The sequence below is a fragment of the Alligator sinensis genome, unplaced genomic scaffold (assembly GCF_000455745.1).
Source record: "Alligator sinensis unplaced genomic scaffold, ASM45574v1 scaffold56_1, whole genome shotgun sequence".
NCBI lineage: Eukaryota > Metazoa > Chordata > Crocodylia > Alligatoridae > Alligator > Alligator sinensis.
In genome coordinates, this window is record NW_005841960.1 from 3278536 (window position 1) to 3297577 (window position 19042).

The 19042-nt window shown below is 46.4% G+C and overlaps 1 protein-coding gene across 1 annotated transcript in view; it reads left to right on the forward strand.

Moving 5' to 3' along the window:
• Positions 1-19042, forward strand: part of LOC106722011 (complement factor H-related protein 3-like) — a 26700-nt gene continuing 7658 nt past the window's right edge. The window contains exons 1-2 of the mRNA XM_025200223.1: positions 1-106; positions 8029-8232. Of these exons, the coding sequence (XP_025056008.1) occupies positions 1-106; positions 8029-8232 (310 nt within the window). The remainder of the gene's footprint in view (positions 107-8028; positions 8233-19042) is intronic.

Below are 19042 nucleotides of genomic sequence, written 5' to 3' on the forward strand. Positions count from 1 at the left end.
ATGTCAGCTGTTGCAGGTGCTAGATTTCCTTTCTGGATCCTCAGAATGACATTGCTGAGATACATGTTCCTTCAGATCCTCTGGGCTTACTTTTCCCAGGCAGAAGGTAAGGTATGACAAGCATCAAAATATTTAGATAAGGTTCTTTGGGTGAATCTGATATCTTTTATTAGACCAACTGTAATAGTTGGGAAAAAAAAATTCTTAGCAAGCTTTCAGGTTTAAAAAACCTTCATCTGGCTGAGGAAGCATCTGCAGTTGTTGTACGCTATTCCTGGATGGAATGAATAGTAAAGAGGCCAGAGCCTGGTATGCATGCAAGGAAGGCAGTCAATGAAGTTGTAAATTGAGGAGTCAGCGGGTGAGAGAGAGACTGGGGGTGGGGTAGAGAAGGGGGATCAATGTAGTGGGTAAATAGTGAAGAGGTACCTGGGGAGTCAGACGTCAGGAGCCACCCAGATGCCATGTGAAGAATCACTGCAGTACCAAAGAAAACCCTCCATGAATTGCATGCCAGTAGTTATGACATATCATTTTCCCTTGAAACCATATGGAAAATCCTCAAACAATTGCAACCCATACTAGAAGGAAACATAATTCTTAAAGAGATCTTCCCAGAACCACCCATCCTAGCCTTCAAACAAGCACCGAATCTTGCTAACCTCATCCCCAGAAGCAAACTTTCTACGGCCCAGAACACACCAAATGGATCCAGACCATGCCATGACAAGAAATGCAAAACCTGTCTAGACATCTCCACCACCCCCACAATAACTACACCCCACAACAGAACCATCAGCATTCCTGGATCTTACAGCTGCATCTCCAGAAATGTAATATACCTCATCCAATGCACCAAATGCCCTGATGGAAAATACGTAGGAGAGACCAAACAACAACTGCTCACCAGAATGAATACACAATGGAAATCTATTAAAGACAAGAGTGTCCAATTACCGGTGGGGGCACATTTCTCACAAGACAACCATTCTCTCTCCAGTCTCTCAGTTCTAACGCTCAAAGGGAATTACAAAACACGTTTTACAGACGAGCATATGAACTTCACTTCATCAACCTCCTGGATACAAAAAATCATGGACTAAATATAGACATTAGATTTATGACACATTGCAACCTGCCTGATACGTGACTCCTCAGGTACCTCTCCACTATTTACCTGCTACATTCATCCCCCTTCTCCCCCTTTCCCCCCCAACCTGTCTCTTACCCACTGACTCCTCAATTTACATCTTCACTGCCTTTCTTGCATGCATACCAGCCTCTGGCCTCTTGCCTATATTCATTCCATCCAGGAAGAGCACACACAAACTGCAGATGCTTCCTCCGCCTGACGAAGGGATTTTAAACCCGAAAGCTCGTTAAGAAAATGTTTTCCAACTATTAAAATTGGTCTAATAAAAGATATCAGATTCACCCAAATAACCTTGTCTACCATTTTGAAGCATGGGGATGCTGATACATGAGATGCTCCGGAGCCACTCTAATTAAAGTCCACCTCCCTCCCCTCCCCCGCCCCCAGAACAAGTGTATAGATGCCCTTAGAGTATCCCTTGCTTGGCACACTGTACCTGATGAACTCCTAAGTCCAGCACAATACTTTCATTTCTGAGTCTACTTACATTGAACCATTTACTATGTGATCATACAGAATGTATACTTATTTCTGGCAGTGACATGGGGAATGGGCTGCCTTATGAGATTTCCCCAAGCCCCCTCCGCCTCCTTGCTTACAGACACACACTGAGGAAATCTCCTGCAAAGGGATTCCCCCCATGCACATATATACCCCCTGAAATAGGTGCATGTCTGCAAGCAGGGAGAGGGGAACCCTATGGGAGTTTTTCCTTTTTGCACTGAAGCTGTGTATTGGGTAAATCCTCTACAGGAGATTTCTTTGTTCCCCAGGATGGGGGCATGTATGCAAGTGGGATTTCCCTTTGCTTGCACACTCTAAGTCCAAGGTGAACTGTGGCACCCAGCAATGTGTGGCATCCAGCTCCACAGCTGAACGCACTCCAAGACCATGGTCTGTTTCTAGCCTTTGAAGCAAGGCTGGATATTCACCGCATCCTTGTTATGTTCGTAGGTTGATTTCTGACCATCAAACTTTCCCTAAAGGGGCTAGCTTATCATTACAATATTCTATTGAAATAATTTCAAATAAACCAGATCCTGGACAATAAGCTGCTAGGAACTGTATTCCTCTAATAACTGAGAAAAAACCTTACCAATTTAATTGAAAATTTGGAAGTAGATGCTATAATGATCAAACCTTGTGCATGCTTAAATGGAAAAAATCAGATTAGAAAAATGGTTTCTGAAGGGAGCGGCAGGTTGGCTAACATTTAATGAGAAGATGAGTATTTGGATGGTCTTCTGACTTTACCTAACCTTTACCATACTTAGCAGTCTACTCCTCTCCACCCTGCCATTTTCACTGAGTTAATTCCTGTGAACAGCCTGGATGTGTCACAGTTAGTCTGGTTTATGAAATCAATGGTAATGCCTCTGAGAAGAAATATTTCTTAAATTATAAAAATCACCAGGGCAACCTGCTTGCAGAAGAGATTATTTTTTAACTGGAAAGGTTGTTTTCTGGTGTTACAACCTGAGTAAAATGACTTCACAGATAAAGTCAAACTGGCTTCTTCTAAAAGAGGGGCTGCAATTCCAACAAGCGTTGAAGCCATGCCCATAGAGAGTAACCTCCTTGTGTGTGTTCCAGGCTCCTGATTCCTGCAACCTGTGCTCCTTCCTCCAACCTCCCTGTCAATGGCTGCAAGTTTGCTGAGAAAAAGAGAGAAGTCTTATTTTAGGTTTCAATATTCTGGGAAATATTTGTATACTGCAGAAGCTACCAAATCTGTACAAGAAAACCTGACTGAACAAGCTGGAAAGCTTCAGGCGTTTATGTCTTGACTACACCTAGGATAATCCATTTTGTGTGTGTCCTGTTTATATAGTGCCAGTATGTGAACAGCCCCCCGAAGTCTATTTTGGTGACGTTCTAAGTGGTGAAAAATCAAAATACTAGGAAAGCGACAGAGTGCAGTACCGCTGCTACTCTGGGTACATGCTGGCTGGATCTAAATGGATAACATGTAATCGAGGAAGTTGGACCCAACTGCCAAAATGTCTAGGTAATTAGCAAGTATTTTGATTGAGGCGGGTTAGGTTTTTGGGAATTTGTAGTCCTCAGTAGTTAATCATAGGCAATTGGCTCCATAGCCAAGAATTTGTTAGCCCCATATGGGATGAAACTGGTGCCATCCTTCTGGTTACTTCTGTAAGCTGCACTGGGGTATCTGATGGAAATATTTGACAAAGAGGAAATTGGGGAATTCTCTAATTTGCCACCACTGGATTTTACAGCACATCATCACCAGGGGTACAATGTTTTCTTTATCTAGGATGATGTTGGCACAATCAGAGCTGCATGCCTTCCTTCCCTGTGTGTAGAAATGCCCTTCTCTTCAAATTCCTCCACAGAATCCCACCTCAGATTCCTCCATCATACCTTAATGGCATGACTTATGCCATCAGGTGGTGAGGAATGCCTGATATCTTTCCTTCCAGGCAGTGGCGATGAGTAGGAGATGCACGGGGGTGCATGTGCATCCCCTGCCAGGCTGCGCTCCCTGTTTAGCTGGCGGGCACAGGGGCAGGCGGGGGCACCAGTGTCCCCACACGAGTGCTGGCTGAGGAGTGAGGCTGCCAGCAAAAGCAGCCATGCCTCTTCTGGAAGTGGCCACGGGACTTCCGGAAGCAGTGTGGCTGCTTTCATGGTGAGTGAGATCGGGGGTAGAGAACCCTCGGTTATTGTGATCAGCCACCAGGGGCCCCCCCCTTTGGTTAGCGTGATCATCCACTGGGGGACCCTACTCAGTCAGTGGGATTGCCCACCAGGGGACCCTCCCAGTCAGTGGGATTGCTCCCATTGCTGACTACTGTCAGGGGGGCACATCTCCCCCCTGACTCAAGAGGCACCAGTTACTCATGTTTCCAGGGATGGTGGAAAACAATAAAAATTACATAGGCATTACATTCTCAAACTCTGCATGGATTCACTGAGATTCCTTGCTCACTCCCAAGTGCTGAGTTGGCAACAAACTTACTTCACAGCTTACCTGTCCGCATCTGCTTGTAGTGTGAGATATTAGTTAAATTGTGATGAAAAATAAAAAATGAATCAGGCTTTTGCATGTATGGAACTGAATGTTTGATTGGAAATAGCATATTTAAGCTTTTCCTGATTTCATGTAGCCCCATGTACTATCACTAAGAAGCAGCTGGAGGACAAAAATCTGTTCATACACAATAACCGAAGACGTACAGTTATACTTCTGAGTGCTCAAACCGTGGAGTTTTCCTGCAGTAAAGGCTATACCTCACTGTTCCTGCTGTCAGGACATGTGTTGATGGAAATATCCATTTTCCACTGTGTATCCCAAGTAAGTATGATTAATCACAAAGAATTTCTCTGGAGTGAAATGATGTAAGAAAGTGTCATCCAAAAAAAATCTGAAGTGTGAGCTAGAGTGTGGCTCAAAATAGGAAGAAAATAAAGAACTGTGGGTGACAGTAGACTGGAAAGGAAAGGTGAGGTAATGTGGGCCGAGAATATGCTTTCTCTCTGGCTTGAAGATAAAGGTTAAAACAGCAAGAATCTTGTTCAGGAAAACCTCTGTCTTCTAAGGTTCTGAGCACTTTCCCTGCTGCTGGATACACTGAATATTATGAATACTTTGCACTAAATGTCAACAGGTTTTTATCTTGAGGATGAATGGGTGTCATCCTGGTCCCACTCTGGTGGGATAATTGTCTTCACTGGGGGCAGGGCTTAATCTGATAAATGTAACAATTATTGTAAACAACCAACATAATGTCCTAAATATACAGATGGTCCTTCTTCCTAAATTGCTATACAAATAATTGCCCTTATCTTTCAGCTCTTCTCAGGAATAAACCCTGCTCATGGAAGCAGTGTTTACAGTGCCTCCCACTACCACTGGGATGTGGCTTCCATGAAGTTTCACCTTGTGCTTTCAATGCATGTTTTTGTTTCTATTGATTTTGTGTAGAAACAGGAAAGAAGTGTGGTCGTTCACCGGCTATTGATAATGGAGATATAACTAGTTTTTCCCAAAAAGAGTATGCCTCTGGGTCCTCTGTGGAATACAAGTGCCAACATTTTTACACACTGGAAGGAAAAAATACATCTTTTTGTAATGATGGAAATTGGACAAAACCACCAGCCTGTGTGGGTAAGAGACCTTCAATGACAAGAACGGTTTAATTTTTAAGGGAATTTTTGCTAACAAATGGTCGTGTATCCCAGGTAACTCGGATACATACTCCCCTTCTTGGGGATTGTTAGCTGACAGGTGTGCTGGGGCAAGGGGGAACTGCAGACGGCTCAGTTTCCCTCCGTCCCTATAGAGCCAGGCCAGGACAGTCAGGGGACTTAAGTATATACAAATGTATTTACATTAACTTATCACAAGGAAAAGAAACATGGATATAAACATATGTTCAATATATATAGATAGATGTATAAGATAGCTAAACAAATAACAAACAATACCCTCCTGGTAAATGCCATTAAACCTTATACCAGTGCTCCAGATACAGCTAAGTCCCAGGTAAGTATCTAACCTGAAGCAGATAAACCGCAAAAATAAACATAGCTAGCTAACAGATAAACTATAGATAAGTATGGGAGGAACAATAAATAAGCCACAAGTAAATACAAATAAACAACAGGTGGAATAATGGCAACAGGCTGTCCCAGCAGAGCCCTAGGACTCTACTCATCTACTAATTTACAAATGTGAGAGTTCACAAAATATAAGGCATGACATCACACCACTTACGGCACAAGAACCCTAAAGATAAACTTAAACCGAAGGGAAAACCCCAATGCCCTTGGGCTTTTCCCAAGCCCTACAAAGAAGCTGGTAACTTTAGGAGGGCCCTCCCAGTGGGACCTCCACTTTCAGGAGCCCTTAACCAAACAGGGGGGACTCCCCCTCCCCTGTGGGAATCCTCTTTTCCCTGTAACTCACAGCTCCCAGGCTTGGAGGGTGGCCCTCGTCCTCTGCGCCAAGCTGCTCTCTTTCCTGCAGTGGGCCTTGGGGGCTCACTGTCCCTGGAACAGGGCTCCTCTATGCAGGGCTTTTGGGGCCTCTGGCTTTGTCCTGTCTTCTGGCTCAGTAGCCCAAGCACCATCTGGTTCCCTGGACTCCCTGGACATAACCTTTTGCTATGGGTTCGAGGCCTGGGCTGCCTCGTGCAGCACCAAGCTTGGTCTACTCCCGTCCTGCAGTGGGCCTTGGGGGCTCACTGTCCCTGGAACAGGGCTCCTCTATGCAGGGCTTTTGGGGCCTCTGGCTTTGTCCTGTCTTCTGGCTCAGTAGCCCAAGCACCATCTGGTTCCCTGGACTCCCTGGACATAACCTTTTGCTATGGGTTCGAGGCCTGGGCTGCCTCGTGCAGCACCAAGCTTGGTCTACTCCCGGACCCTCTGTGCAGTGCCTCCTGCACCGAGCAACCAACCTCGTTCTGGGGGTTGAGGATCTGAGCTGCCCAAGCACTCCAAAGGTCCTATTCCATGCACCGGCCTGTGCACTGTCTCTCTGGCCACACGCCAGAGGTTGCAGACCTGAGCTGCCTCACTCAGCTCCCAGGGTCTGGAAACCGTGCTGAACACCAAGAGCCTAGCTACTGGAGCCGTCCACCATTCCCCCATTGATGAAAGTCTTCAGGGGAACTTCTGGGCTACTGCTTCGCCCTTCTGAGCAGCTCTCCTCAGCTCTTCTAAGCCCCGCTCTTCTCTCTTCTCTGTCCCGGATGTATTTCCCTCATGCTGGGCACTCCCACCCCTGAAGTCCTGTGGACCTCAGTGTTGCAGTCTTCAATCAGGTCCGGGAGTGGGGGAACTCCTCTTCCCCTCCCCTCAAAAAAGGGGCGTGACTTAACTCCTCTTGCTGCCTCCTGATTGGTGGATGGGCTCCACCAATCAACCCAGCAAGATTTTAAGCCTGGGACTCAATCCAAGCTCTGAAAGGCAAGCCTGTTACAGTAAATATACATAAAGGCACACATTTTACTCTTTCTGGGTTCAAAATATTGCTACAAAAAGTGGTAACACACAATGATTTTATTATTAAAAGTCTGACTATTTTACATTTCTTTTGAGGGACGAAGTTTCTACGATCTAAGAAAAAAGAGTAGGCTTGTTTATGTATAAAAAGAATATCCAGAATTGTAAATGATAACCACAAAGATTTTGAAAGACTAGGGAATCTTGCTTTAGCCCAGTTACCAGTAATGCTGTAGGGTTTTTAGCAATTGGTATGAGTCATCTGTTGTCATCCCACTGTCAGTAGTACAATACTAGACTCAGTGGACTTTGACTTTTGCCAAGAATGGCAATGCCAGGATTCCTAACCAGTCATTTTTTCTATGGACAACTGCAAAAGGAATTTGTAATTATTGGAAAAAACAGGTGATATATTGTTCAGGGTTTGGTCTTGATGTACAGGACATATCCAGGTACCTCTGTACCCTCTCACTTTTACTTAGGCTCTCAGAACAGAAACCAAACAGTTGTATAGATGTGGGCTTAGGAGTGAAGAAGAATGCAACTGGTACAGGGCTCAGGGTCTGTTCAGATTTGTTTACTGCATCCATCATTGTGGTACTTTAATACCTAGGATGCAAAACAGCAGCATAGACACAAAGAACACATATAACCTCTTAGACTAGGCTTTAAATATTTTATGCCCTGTAATAATTTTATTTTGTAATTATTTTTTTCATCCCTCATTTTTGTTTAGCATCTCCTAATCAGTCTCTACTTCCCTGTATGCTATGACTGCAACACTTGAATGTGATAAATGGTGGAATATAATAATTGTAATGTGACATCTTCTCATTATACTGTATATGCTCCCTGAGTCTTATTAGAATATGGACATCAAACTTTCCTGTTTTTCCTCATTCTAGAGCCATGTACTGTCGATGTGACAGAAATGCAAAGCCGTGGCATAGAGCTGAGTGAGAAGTCAAAAGGAAAACAATACATCCCCCATGGTGATTTTGTTGAATTTAAGTGCAAAGTGGGGTATGCACATCCTGCTGTGTGGTCTGCTTCTGATTTTACTGTGCAGTGCTATTCAAGCAATGTTTCTTATCCCCAGTGCTATAAAGGTAAGGATTATTTTCTTCAAGTATTGTTCTTTGGTGACATTCTGAACTGGTAGGATACACTAAACTAATTAAGGTAAAAAATAGGAAAAGACATGTCAATTTTTCATGTCACCATTGTGTATGGAAATCTGATATTTTTTGAGATGGCTTCAGATTTGTTTTGCCAGAGAGGTTGTATCTACATGAGATGTGTTAATATGCATTAACCTACTTTAATGTGCATTATGGGCATGTGTCTACATGTGAGTGCCCTTAATGTGAATTAGAAATGGCAAATTTAGGTGCAATAAGGTAAAGCGCCCAGAGGTGCCAGGTGCAGCACCACAGAGGGATGCTGGCCTTGGACTCAGGCAGGCAGAGGGGAAGCCACCAGCCAGTGAGGATAAGCCCTCCACCCACCATGGCTGCTGCTGCCCTCAGACCCGTGGGGGAATGACCCGAGGCTGGGGTGCTGGGCACCTGTGCCTGGATTCTGTCCCCTAAGACACCCCATCCCATACCCTCCCCCCCCCCCCACTCTGGGACAGAAAGACTGAGACTTTTGTAAATAGTCACTATGCAAAGAGGGTTTTTTATTGTTGGTGGGTGGAGAGGGTGGTGGAGGAGCTGTGTGTATTGGGGAGAGAGGAGAGGGGTCCCTATGTGTTGTGGGGGAGGGATGGGGATGGGAGTTGTGAGGGTAAGAAAGCTTTATTCTTTTGACCATGTGCATGTTCTGAGAGTTGTGCTTGGGGTTGGCAGGGGATAAGGGGTGTGTGGGCAGTGGGGCAGGTGTGCTAGAGTGAGGAGTGCTCCACAGGGTGGTCCATCAGGGCCTTTTACACCTGGTACCCTGGTCTCCACTGGCAGGTATGTGCCTCATCTGTGGCCTTGCTGGAGGGGACCCACTGCTGGCACAGCTGCTACAGTGCATGCTCCCACGACCAGGCTGCCTCCACTTGGAAAGCTTCCTCTGCCCAGGCCTCCCTGAACTCCTCTCCCCAGCTCTCACAAATATTGTACAGCACACATGCTGTGATGATGACCTGGGGGAGGTTTTTATCAGGTACCTTGAAGCAGGCCACATGGGACCACCAGTGGCCTTTGAGGAGGCTGAAGGTGCACTTGATTATAGTGTAGGTTCTCCCAAGCCGCTGATTAAAATGGGTTTGGTGGGGGTCCAGGTGCCTGGTGAAGGGCCTCATGAGCCATGGGAGTAGCAGGTAGGCTGAGTCCCCAATGAGGAGGTGTGGGATGACAACAGTACCTAGCTGCATGTCCTCTACTCCTGGTGCAGAGCTCCTGCTCTCCATAAGCATGTCCAGTTCCAAGTTCTGGAAAACACATGCATCGTGCGTGCTGCCTGTGCAGCTAGCACTGATGTGTGAAAGTGCCCTGGTGGTTGATGACTGCCTGGAGGACCACTGAATGGAAACCCCTCCAGCTACAGTAGGGGTAGCCTTAATGGGGTGGGCAAATAATGGAGATGGGCATCCCATCCAGAGTCCCAATGTACTGTGGGAACCCCAGTGCCCGGAACCTTGCGACCACCACCTGGGAGTTATGGACATAGAGGATCATGTCCACAAGCATGTTCTGAAAGGTGCCACATACCTCCATGACAGATTCCCTGGTGGTGGTCTTGCCCACCCCAAACATGTGCCTTACATATCACAGGCTGCCAGAAGTAGCCAACTTGACCAGCGCCGGAGACAGGTGTTTGTCAGTGGGGAGGGCCTGGTGCATCTCAGTGTCCTGGCATTCCAGGTGGGACCAGAGCTGGTGCAGCAGATCATCAAAGTTGCTTTGGATCATTCTGAAGGCATTGAGCCACTGCTTATCATCCCAGTCACATTGAATGATGCACTGCCATCAGTCCTGGCTGGCACAGTGGAACCAAAGGCAGTGGGGCTGGTGGAAAGGGTGTGATGGCAGTCCTAGAGGTGGTGTTCTGGAGCCCTGGCTATTGTGGCTGGCGGCAGCAGCTGTGTGGTGGCGGGGACGCTGGGAGGCCATGGGGCAGTTGTTGTCCAGGAAGTCACTGAGGGTTGGGGAACTGAGAGGAGCAAGGTGGCTGTGAGTCAGGTGCTGGCAATGGCTGTGGGCCAGCAAGATGGCTGCAGTGGCCAGGACAGTGCCACAGCAAGGGCAGGGGGCAAGCAGGGTGACAGCCCCATGTGACCAAAACATTTTGGGGGATGGGAATGGGGGAAGGGTATCTCCTGGTCCTGCATGCACTCCCAGCAAGAATGGCAGGGGGGTATGTGCCCCTCTGGATCTGTGCACTGGGTGAGGGCAGTCTTCCTCTGCGGGCTTTGCCCTAGGTGCCAAACTTCAGTGCTTCAGCAGTGGGACAGGAGCAGAGCTGGGGCAGGAGCAGAGGTGTCATGTACTGTTTGTGTCCATGCCATGCTGCTTCTCTCACCACAAGAAGAGTCTGCCCAGAGGTCACAGTGTGCGGCTCTGTTTTAATGATGGCTGCCAAGTGCTGGCACCTGGATCGGGCTTCAACATGGCTCCAAGTGCTGACAGCCATGTGGCTGGAAGCTGGAGCTCCCGCCCAGCAGACACTGGGGCAAATGGTAGGGCGAAAGTTAGTCCCAAGTCTCTGCATGCATAGACACCTGCCAAAAATCACTTAATGCACATTAAATTTAGTCACATTTAAATTTATGTGTAGAGGTGCCCAGGCTAAAATAATTTAAAGCATCATTATAATTTTAAGCATTAACCCTCTACTACCCTATTTCTTAAGTTGGAAAAAGAGCAGCTGCCATCAGACACCGTTTCTCTTTTTTTTTTTTTAACTAGGCACCATATGTGGGATTTTGTTCTTATGTGAAATTCCTCCACAGATTGAAAATGAACAGGGCAATAGAATGTGTGAGTGGGGAAAAGAGAAGAAAAAGGTTTCAGTGTAACTGTAAAAACCCTGCACTAAATTATGCCGACAGGAATCCCACAGGGAACAGTCTGCCAGCAAAGGGACAGATGGCAGAAGGGGCATGAGAATGCTTTGGCTCCAGGACTGCACACAAGAACTCCAACCACTGCATATGGAAAAGCTTCACCAGTGCATAGGTCTAGAGTAAGACGCTTTATACCAAAGCAGTGATGCCAAAAGACAGGTCTGGTACCTAGATTAGAGGTAAACGTGTGGGTAGGCTATGTATAAAAAGAGGCAGAAATAGGTCTACAGCCCAACATTTTATTTGCTTGCACTTTAAAGCAGAAAACATTTATCCCAAAGTCTATCTGGCTTCCCACAACAACACAATATAGATTCTCACCTACACTGGCTGGAGAGACTCAAGAGGTGGGAGAAGGGTGGCATGGAGATTGGCAGAAGGTCTTCTTGAATTTGCCGAGTTCTCCAAATTTCTCTTCAGCCTATGCCCAATATTTATAGATGACTGGTTTTAGTAGTCTAATAAATGACCTTTGATATTTAAAATTATTTGTCTCACTGAAACTTTTGGAAGTGAACCGAACCAGATCTTTTGTGGACTTGGAAGGTGTCAAGTATTTGGGATTTATATCCCTGGGAAAGATGGAGGGTTTCTTATTTCCTTTCCTTCCCCATTGTGGAAAGCTGTTTCTGTTTCTTCTTTACCTTACTTTATGGTCTTCTTTGATAGGCTGTTTTTACAAATTATCTAAGCATTTTAACAAAAATATATCTCTGATAGCAAAATAACATATAATACATATGGTTACATAATCATTACTATTGCTATTTTAAGATAAAGCTATGATATAGCATATATGGATTATTTCATGGTCTTTTCTTACCTGCTTTTAGGCTTTGTGATTTGTTTAACTGTGTTTGATGGTTCCCTTTACTTGCTGACCAAGTTAGTTATCACATCTGCAAAAGTTCACACTGCAGTTACTCGGAAACAGGCTTTGGGCCTTCTGCTTAGCAGCACAGCTGCACGTTAGTCTAGACCTCTTGAAAATGGCCAAGGCTGGCAACAGTTACAGACATCAAAAATGTGACTTCTAGACCTTTCAGATTGTCATGGAGAGATGAGCAGAAGGACTGCAGCAAGCCTCCTGACTAATACCTGAGCTGGCATAGGCAAATCTGGTGGTTTAGCAATTGAGACTGTGGTAGAGGTGTCAACTGGCTCAGGAGTGGGACCAGGGGCTGAGTTTGAGGGACAGAGGCCAAGGCCAAGAAGTAGGGCCATAGCCCATGAAGGGTGAGACCCAGGGTTAGGGACCCATAGCTCATGAGGGGTGAGAACCAGGGTCAGAGACTTGTAGCCCATGAGAGGTGAGAACAAAGGCCAGGGACCCAGAGCCCAGGAGGGCTTAGAACAAACCAACCAGGAGCCCATAGCCAAGGCGGGGTAGAATCTGTTAGAGATAATGAGCCCCGAATGGGTAGAGAATGTAGGCCTAAGCCCAAGATGGGTTGATGGTTGTTTAAGGTACAGGGGCCCAAGCCCAGGAAGGGCTGGCATGGTTAACGGCGCTGGGGTTGCAAACCCCAATAGTGGCAGAAGCTGTTCCTGGTTTAGAGGCCTGAATTGATCAGAGTTGACCTTGGGGCTGAAGGCTCAGGGATGAGGGATTGACTGGACTGGACAATGGAGCTTAACACCCAATGATTGGTAACATCTGCAAGTCTTGGGCATGGCTAAAAGGAGAGATGAGGGGGGCATGCCCTTTAGGTGATGAGAAGTGATACCTGTGTTCATGGGTATGAGATATTGCTCAGGAAGCCCTGATGCAGCCTCCTTTTTACTAAAACTATAATTACATCGATCCATGGCAGGAGAGTCAAAAGGGAGATTGCTCAGACAAAGAGGTATCAAGAGCTGAGGGAACTCCGGGGGTGTCACAGTCACCCTAGGGTGGAACCCCTTTACAGGCCCCCAGGACCTAATGCTGATATGCAAGGGGAAGGAAGGCGCAGTGCTGGAACCACAGAGCCCAATACCAGAGCACAGGGGTTGGGTGGGAGCAGTGTATCTGACCTGCAGACCAGGCCCCCACCACTCACCTGGTCTGCCGGGACAAAAGATTGAGCACCACTGCCTAAGACCAATATAGGCTTGGATTCTTGCATTAAGAATAATAACTAAAGGTAACTAATAATCTAGAGAAATATTTATATCACTGGAATCCCTCTTATAACTCAAGGCACTGGAAGTCTTGCAAGATCTCTCAGAAGGGCAATAAATTACTGAATACATCCATAGAAGGAACAACTTTCTCAGTCCGAAAGGTGGTGTTTCTTGTAGCAGTAAGAAAGTGATATCTCTTGGTATTGTTTCTCAATGATTTCCCCTTTTTCACTGTATTTCTTCTGATTTTGAGTAGCAAAGAAGCTGGTTTTATAAAATTTTGTTGAGTCTTCAGTACTTTCTCTTACAATCCAACTTTCCTTCTGGACCTCCTTCATTGTTCAACCCATCTACCTGTGGGACCCTATCCAAACGCCAAAGTTTGTTGAAATTTGTCCCTTTGAAATCCAGGGTCCTTACTTCATTAGTTGCATGCCCTCATTTCTTCAGTCTTCCTTAGACTCCTTTTCCAATTTCCTATCACCTTCATTGTTACAACCAATTATTTCATAGAGGACCACTAAGTAGTGTCATCCCCTTTGTGGAACAGTATGCTGTCCTTTACATCTGTTAATAACAGGCTTGAAATATTTTATTTTGCTAGGGTTTTTTTCCAGCAGGTATCAGGGAAGTGAAAATCCTCATTAATATTACCTCATACGTTTTCTCTATTCTGTTCAACCGCTTGGAGAAAAGGAAAAATACAAGAGATGTTTTACCGACAATGTTAACAGAGCAAGTTTGATTTTTTACTCTAGTTAAGCCTTACATTTCAAAAGCTTATTTGGGGCAGGATTAATGATTTTTTTTAGCGTAGAAAGCAGGTAAACAATAGTGTCATCGAGGATCTCTCAGGGACCTGTGTTCTTCAGTACATTATTATATGACTGGGTAGAAGGAGCAAATGTTGAGATGGCAAAGATTTCAGATGATTGTTCCAAACTTGGAAATTTTACTGTGCACACACATATCTAGGTTATTGATGAAAATGTTGAACAATATGGTGCCCAGAGAGATCCCTGTGGACACCCACTTTTGAACTTCCTCCATCCTCAAGAGTGATCATTTAGCCCTACCCCTTGCTTGATTCCTATCTTTTAACCACCTCTCAATCCACAAAATAACCTTTCCTCCAACCCTACAGCAGTGTGGTTTATTTTAAAAGACTGTGTTGAGGGACTCAGAACTCTTGGGTGAATATCATCAAGCCCTGCTAATTTATTAGCATTAATTTCTCTATTTTGTTCTAAAACGTCCTCTGTTGTAGTTAGGGCCCTCTTCTAGGATGTGAGGGACCTGTCTTCAGATCTCCGCCCCAAATATAATTAAGTGAATTCTTAAAAATAGGTTCCCTATCTATCAGGAAAGCATTGTAAATTCCTATCAATAATAGTAGTATGGAGGTCTCTTTGGATATTCTTAAAAAAGGACTGAGGCTTCATGGCTATGGTGTTGCAAGTTACCTTTAAACCATCAAAAAGGCATTTAAACAGGAGCATTCATCCCTTTAACAGTGTTAACCATGCTAAAAACCCTCTAAACATTTTAAAGATATGCCAATTAAAGAGAAGGTTCTCTGATTTATTTTGTCCAAGTCATTCCAGGTACTGTTAGTCTGCTCCCGGGACATCAAATGCTCAATTTTGTTTCCTTCACACTCCTTTGCTCCATTGGAAAACTTTCACCCTCCCTTAACTTCACTACCCAGGGAATGGCTCTAGCCCCAAGCCAATATGCACTCCTACCCTAAAGATGTGCAGCCCCTGACCACTTTATGTGCCACAGTGCAGTTCACCAGTCTCTCTCTCCCTTCCACTGCCAGCAAGCTCACTTTGGCTCAGCTTCTCATCCCCCCTGGTATTCATTTGAAATTAATCATTTTATTTGAAGTGGCTTTGTCAGCACTTACCAAACCCATGCAAGCAAGCTCACTAAGTCTCACCTCTGATCCACTGTGGCATGCCTGCAGGGAGCCTCCTGGGTCTCATTTTCCCCAGTTTGGTATGCAGTGAACTCACTCAGTCTCAGCTCTACCTTGGTGTGGCATGCATGCAGCAAACCCACTGGGTCTCAGTTCTACCCCAAGCCTGCTGGCTTCAACTCACAGCAAGTATACTAGGTCTCCACTCTATCCTCATGTGAGCACTAACCCAACTCCCCCCTGACCCAGTTCAGTGAAATATGTGAAAGAATTTGGGGGTTTTTATTATTCTTTTTTTTTCACTCCTTTCTCTTTACTTCTCCCTCCAGACCATCCACTTCAAACAGGATTTTCCACACCCAGTCACACCTTCTAGCTGGCTTCTGTGACTGTGGATTGAAGGAAGCCACATGGTGGTTTCTCCACCTCTGAGCTATATGCCACCATCCCTCTTCTCTCCCACACCAGAGGAGAGAGAGAGTTCTGGCTCCTGTCCATTAGGACCGTGTGAAACAACAGTTTCATTTCAACTTCTGTTTCACCATTTTGAAGGGACAGTGTTTCATTTCATCATTTCATTTTCTTTTGAAGCACTGTTCCATTTCGTGTCATTGAAACTGTTTAGATGCATTTTGACATTTCCCCCATAGGGTATAATAGGGAATCACGAAAATACCTAAAACTTTGTCATTTCCTGCCTGATTCAGATGAAAATTGAAGGGATGGTAGCCCCTTCTGAGGGCATGAATCTTGCCAAATTTAAAGGAGATAGATGCAGAAGATTCTAGGAAACTACACCTCAAACTGTTCAAAGCAAAATTCATGACACTTGCCGGCAGCGGCAACCTCCTGTTTTCTGATGTGAAGATCTCGAGGCCTGCACCCCCAGGAGGGGTGCTGGACTATGCTGGACTCCTCCCAGGGGTAGTCAACTGGTGAATACATTTTTTTGCAGTATAGCCATTGTCAGCAAACAATAGGATAAAACACTACTTCACAATATGCTCCCAAGGTCCCTTGATAATCTCTTGATATTTCCCTCAGTATTACTACTATCAAACAACTATTGTTGTATACTAAGTGTGGGTGTACCCTTTCTCCAATCACATGCAGTATGTCACTTGGTGAGCGCTGAATTGTGGGAAGGCAAGAGGGAAGGAGGCAGGCAGGCAGCCTGGTTACTGGCCCTTCCTGGTCATGTCCCAGCAGTGTTTTATTTTTGGTCTACATGGCATGCATGACCAATGGGGGGTGGGTGGAGTAGTTTCTGGAGAGCTGATGACTGCGCAACTTTTATGGAGTCATGACATTACTGTAAAGTTGCAGGATGGACTGTTATTGGATGGAGGGAGGCTGAATGCTTGGCCAGCGCTAGTGTGCAGCCAGCATTTCTTGCAAGAAAGAATACTGTCTGGATGAGTTAGGCCATGCTAATATCCATTACATAGCAACTTTTGAATTTTTGCTGGACACACGGATTTGGGAGGGAGAGTGAGAGGAAGAGGGGGATGGGGGAGAGGGAGGCAGGCAGGTGTCATTTTGTAGAGGTTTAACAATATTTTATAGAACTCAAGGAGACAGAAGCATCAATGAGACAGAGTGGTGGGTCAGAAGACATGTACCCTAGTACAGTCAGAAGACACATGGACAACTGGTGCCTCTTGAGGTACATGCCCTCCCTGACACCAGTCAGTGACCAGGGGCAGGGTGTCCCCTGGAGGCTAGTCTCACTGACTAGGGAGGAAGGAGACCCCCCATAGCCAATCTCACTCACCAAAAGGTGGCCACACCATTTCCAGAAGGCCCGTGGCCACTTCCGGAAAGAGCACAGCTGCTTTTGCTGACAGCCCCACTCCCCAGCTGGCACTCACAGGGTGGGCACCTGCCCCCCTGCCTGTCACCTAAACAAGGAATGCAGCCTGATAGTGGGTGCACTAGTGCTGTCAGGGGGTGCACCTGGGACATGGCTAGTAACCAGGAGGCGGGTGAGAAGACAATGAAATGGGCCTGAAGACACATTTTCTGTATTTACCCCAGTCAGAAGACAACAACTTTTACCATACTTGAGCTGATGCTCAGGCCAAAGCCAGTGAAAAAACAGGAGGCTGGGTCAGCAACCAAGAAGAAAGCCTTGGTTCAGAAAAGAAACTCAAGGAGTTGGTGACAAGGAAGGCCCCACCTGTGCCCCCAGTTCTATGCCACTGCAGTGGTCATAGATCCTGAGAACAGCTGCACCAATGAATGAAATGGGCCTGTAGAACTTGTGCAGCTTGTGCTGATGCAGGAGGCAGGGAGGGTTTACCCCAGCAAGAAGCTTTTCCCCAATCAGAAGACATGTACCCCATTCTGAATTTGCTGGGGCATGGCTAGTAACCAGGAGGAGGGCAAGAAGACTATGAAATGAGCCTGAAGACATATTTTCAGTATTTACCCCAGTCAGAAGACAACAACTCTTACTATACTTGAGCTGATGCTCGGGCCAAACCCAATGAAGAAAGCAGGAGGCTGTGTCCAGCAACCAAGAAGCAAGCCTCCACAATTCAGAAAAGAAACTCAAGCCTCAGCTGCATTTGTGTCCAGTAACAATTTGAAAGTTACAAGGTACAATGGAGAGATGAAAGGCAGAAGTAGGTGAGTGGGCTGAAGAGCCCACAGGCATGGGCCTACTACTCAGACCCTGGGAGAGAATTTGTAAGAGGCCTCGGCCAGCAACCAAGAAGAAAGCTTCCACAAGGGAGTACCATTGGCAGGTGTCTGGGGGGCGCCACCATCGCGGGCTGCTCACCCCCCCCCCCCCACTGCTGAAGCTGCTGTCAAAGGCAGCTTGTCTGGGGAATGCAGGAGAGAGGGCACAAGTACACTGGGCTTGGCCTCCAGGTGCTGGAGACCCACAGTATATCACTGGTGCAGGGCCTTGGCCAAATTAGCCCCGCCCCCTCAGGTAGAGCGGATCCTGCATGCCACAGGGGGCAGAGAAGGGAGTTGTCCGGATGCGAGTCCAGCAGCCGCGCTGAGCACTTTCCCCATCCACTCCTCCCATCTCTGTGGGGCCTCCCAAAGCACTGTGCCCAGGGTTGTTGCTTCTATTTGCACCCCTTTAGCGATGACCCTGCCACCCTCAGGACACAGACAAGTGTCAGGTGTCACTTACCAAAAGTGGCATGTAGCACATCACCATGTCCTCTTTTAAGTCACATGTTGCAGAGATACAGGCATAAAATACCACTTGAAGCTTCACTGCATCCCACTTGATAAGCCTGAATTTTTCTTGAACCCTGGATTCATGATGCTGTGCCCTCCAGGGTCAAGTCTCATGACTGGGATGAGTCCTTCTCTGCCCCTGCTATGTTGCAGTCCCTCCCCCACCTCAAACCTGCCTCATCGATACATCGAGTGTGCACCCCAACCTCTGTTCCCCCAATTTATAGTCCTTCAGTGGGGCAAACTCCCCCCACCCCCCACTGGCAGCCTTGTTTCAGTGTGAAAAAAAAAAAAACAGACTCTCTGGCACCAGGCTGGAAAAGAGCATGAAAAGAAGGCAGAAAAGTTTGCAAAGTCCCTGGGTTTGTGTCCCAGCAAATCAAGTCTTAAATCCCATGCCACCTCCCCAACCCATAGCCTTGCTTTGATGTTCCAAAACAAAGGAGACAGTGCCTGCCAGCTGGCTGGAAAAGAGCGTGAAAAGAATGCTGAAAAAGCACATTTTCAAAATTTCCATCTAGGGAAAATGCAAGGGTTGTGAAGGGTGAGCCAAACAGCCTGGGAAGCCATGAGCACCTGTGGGCAACTGGAAAGTGGCTGGGGGCGTGCCCAAAAAAAAGCTCAGGGGCTGGGG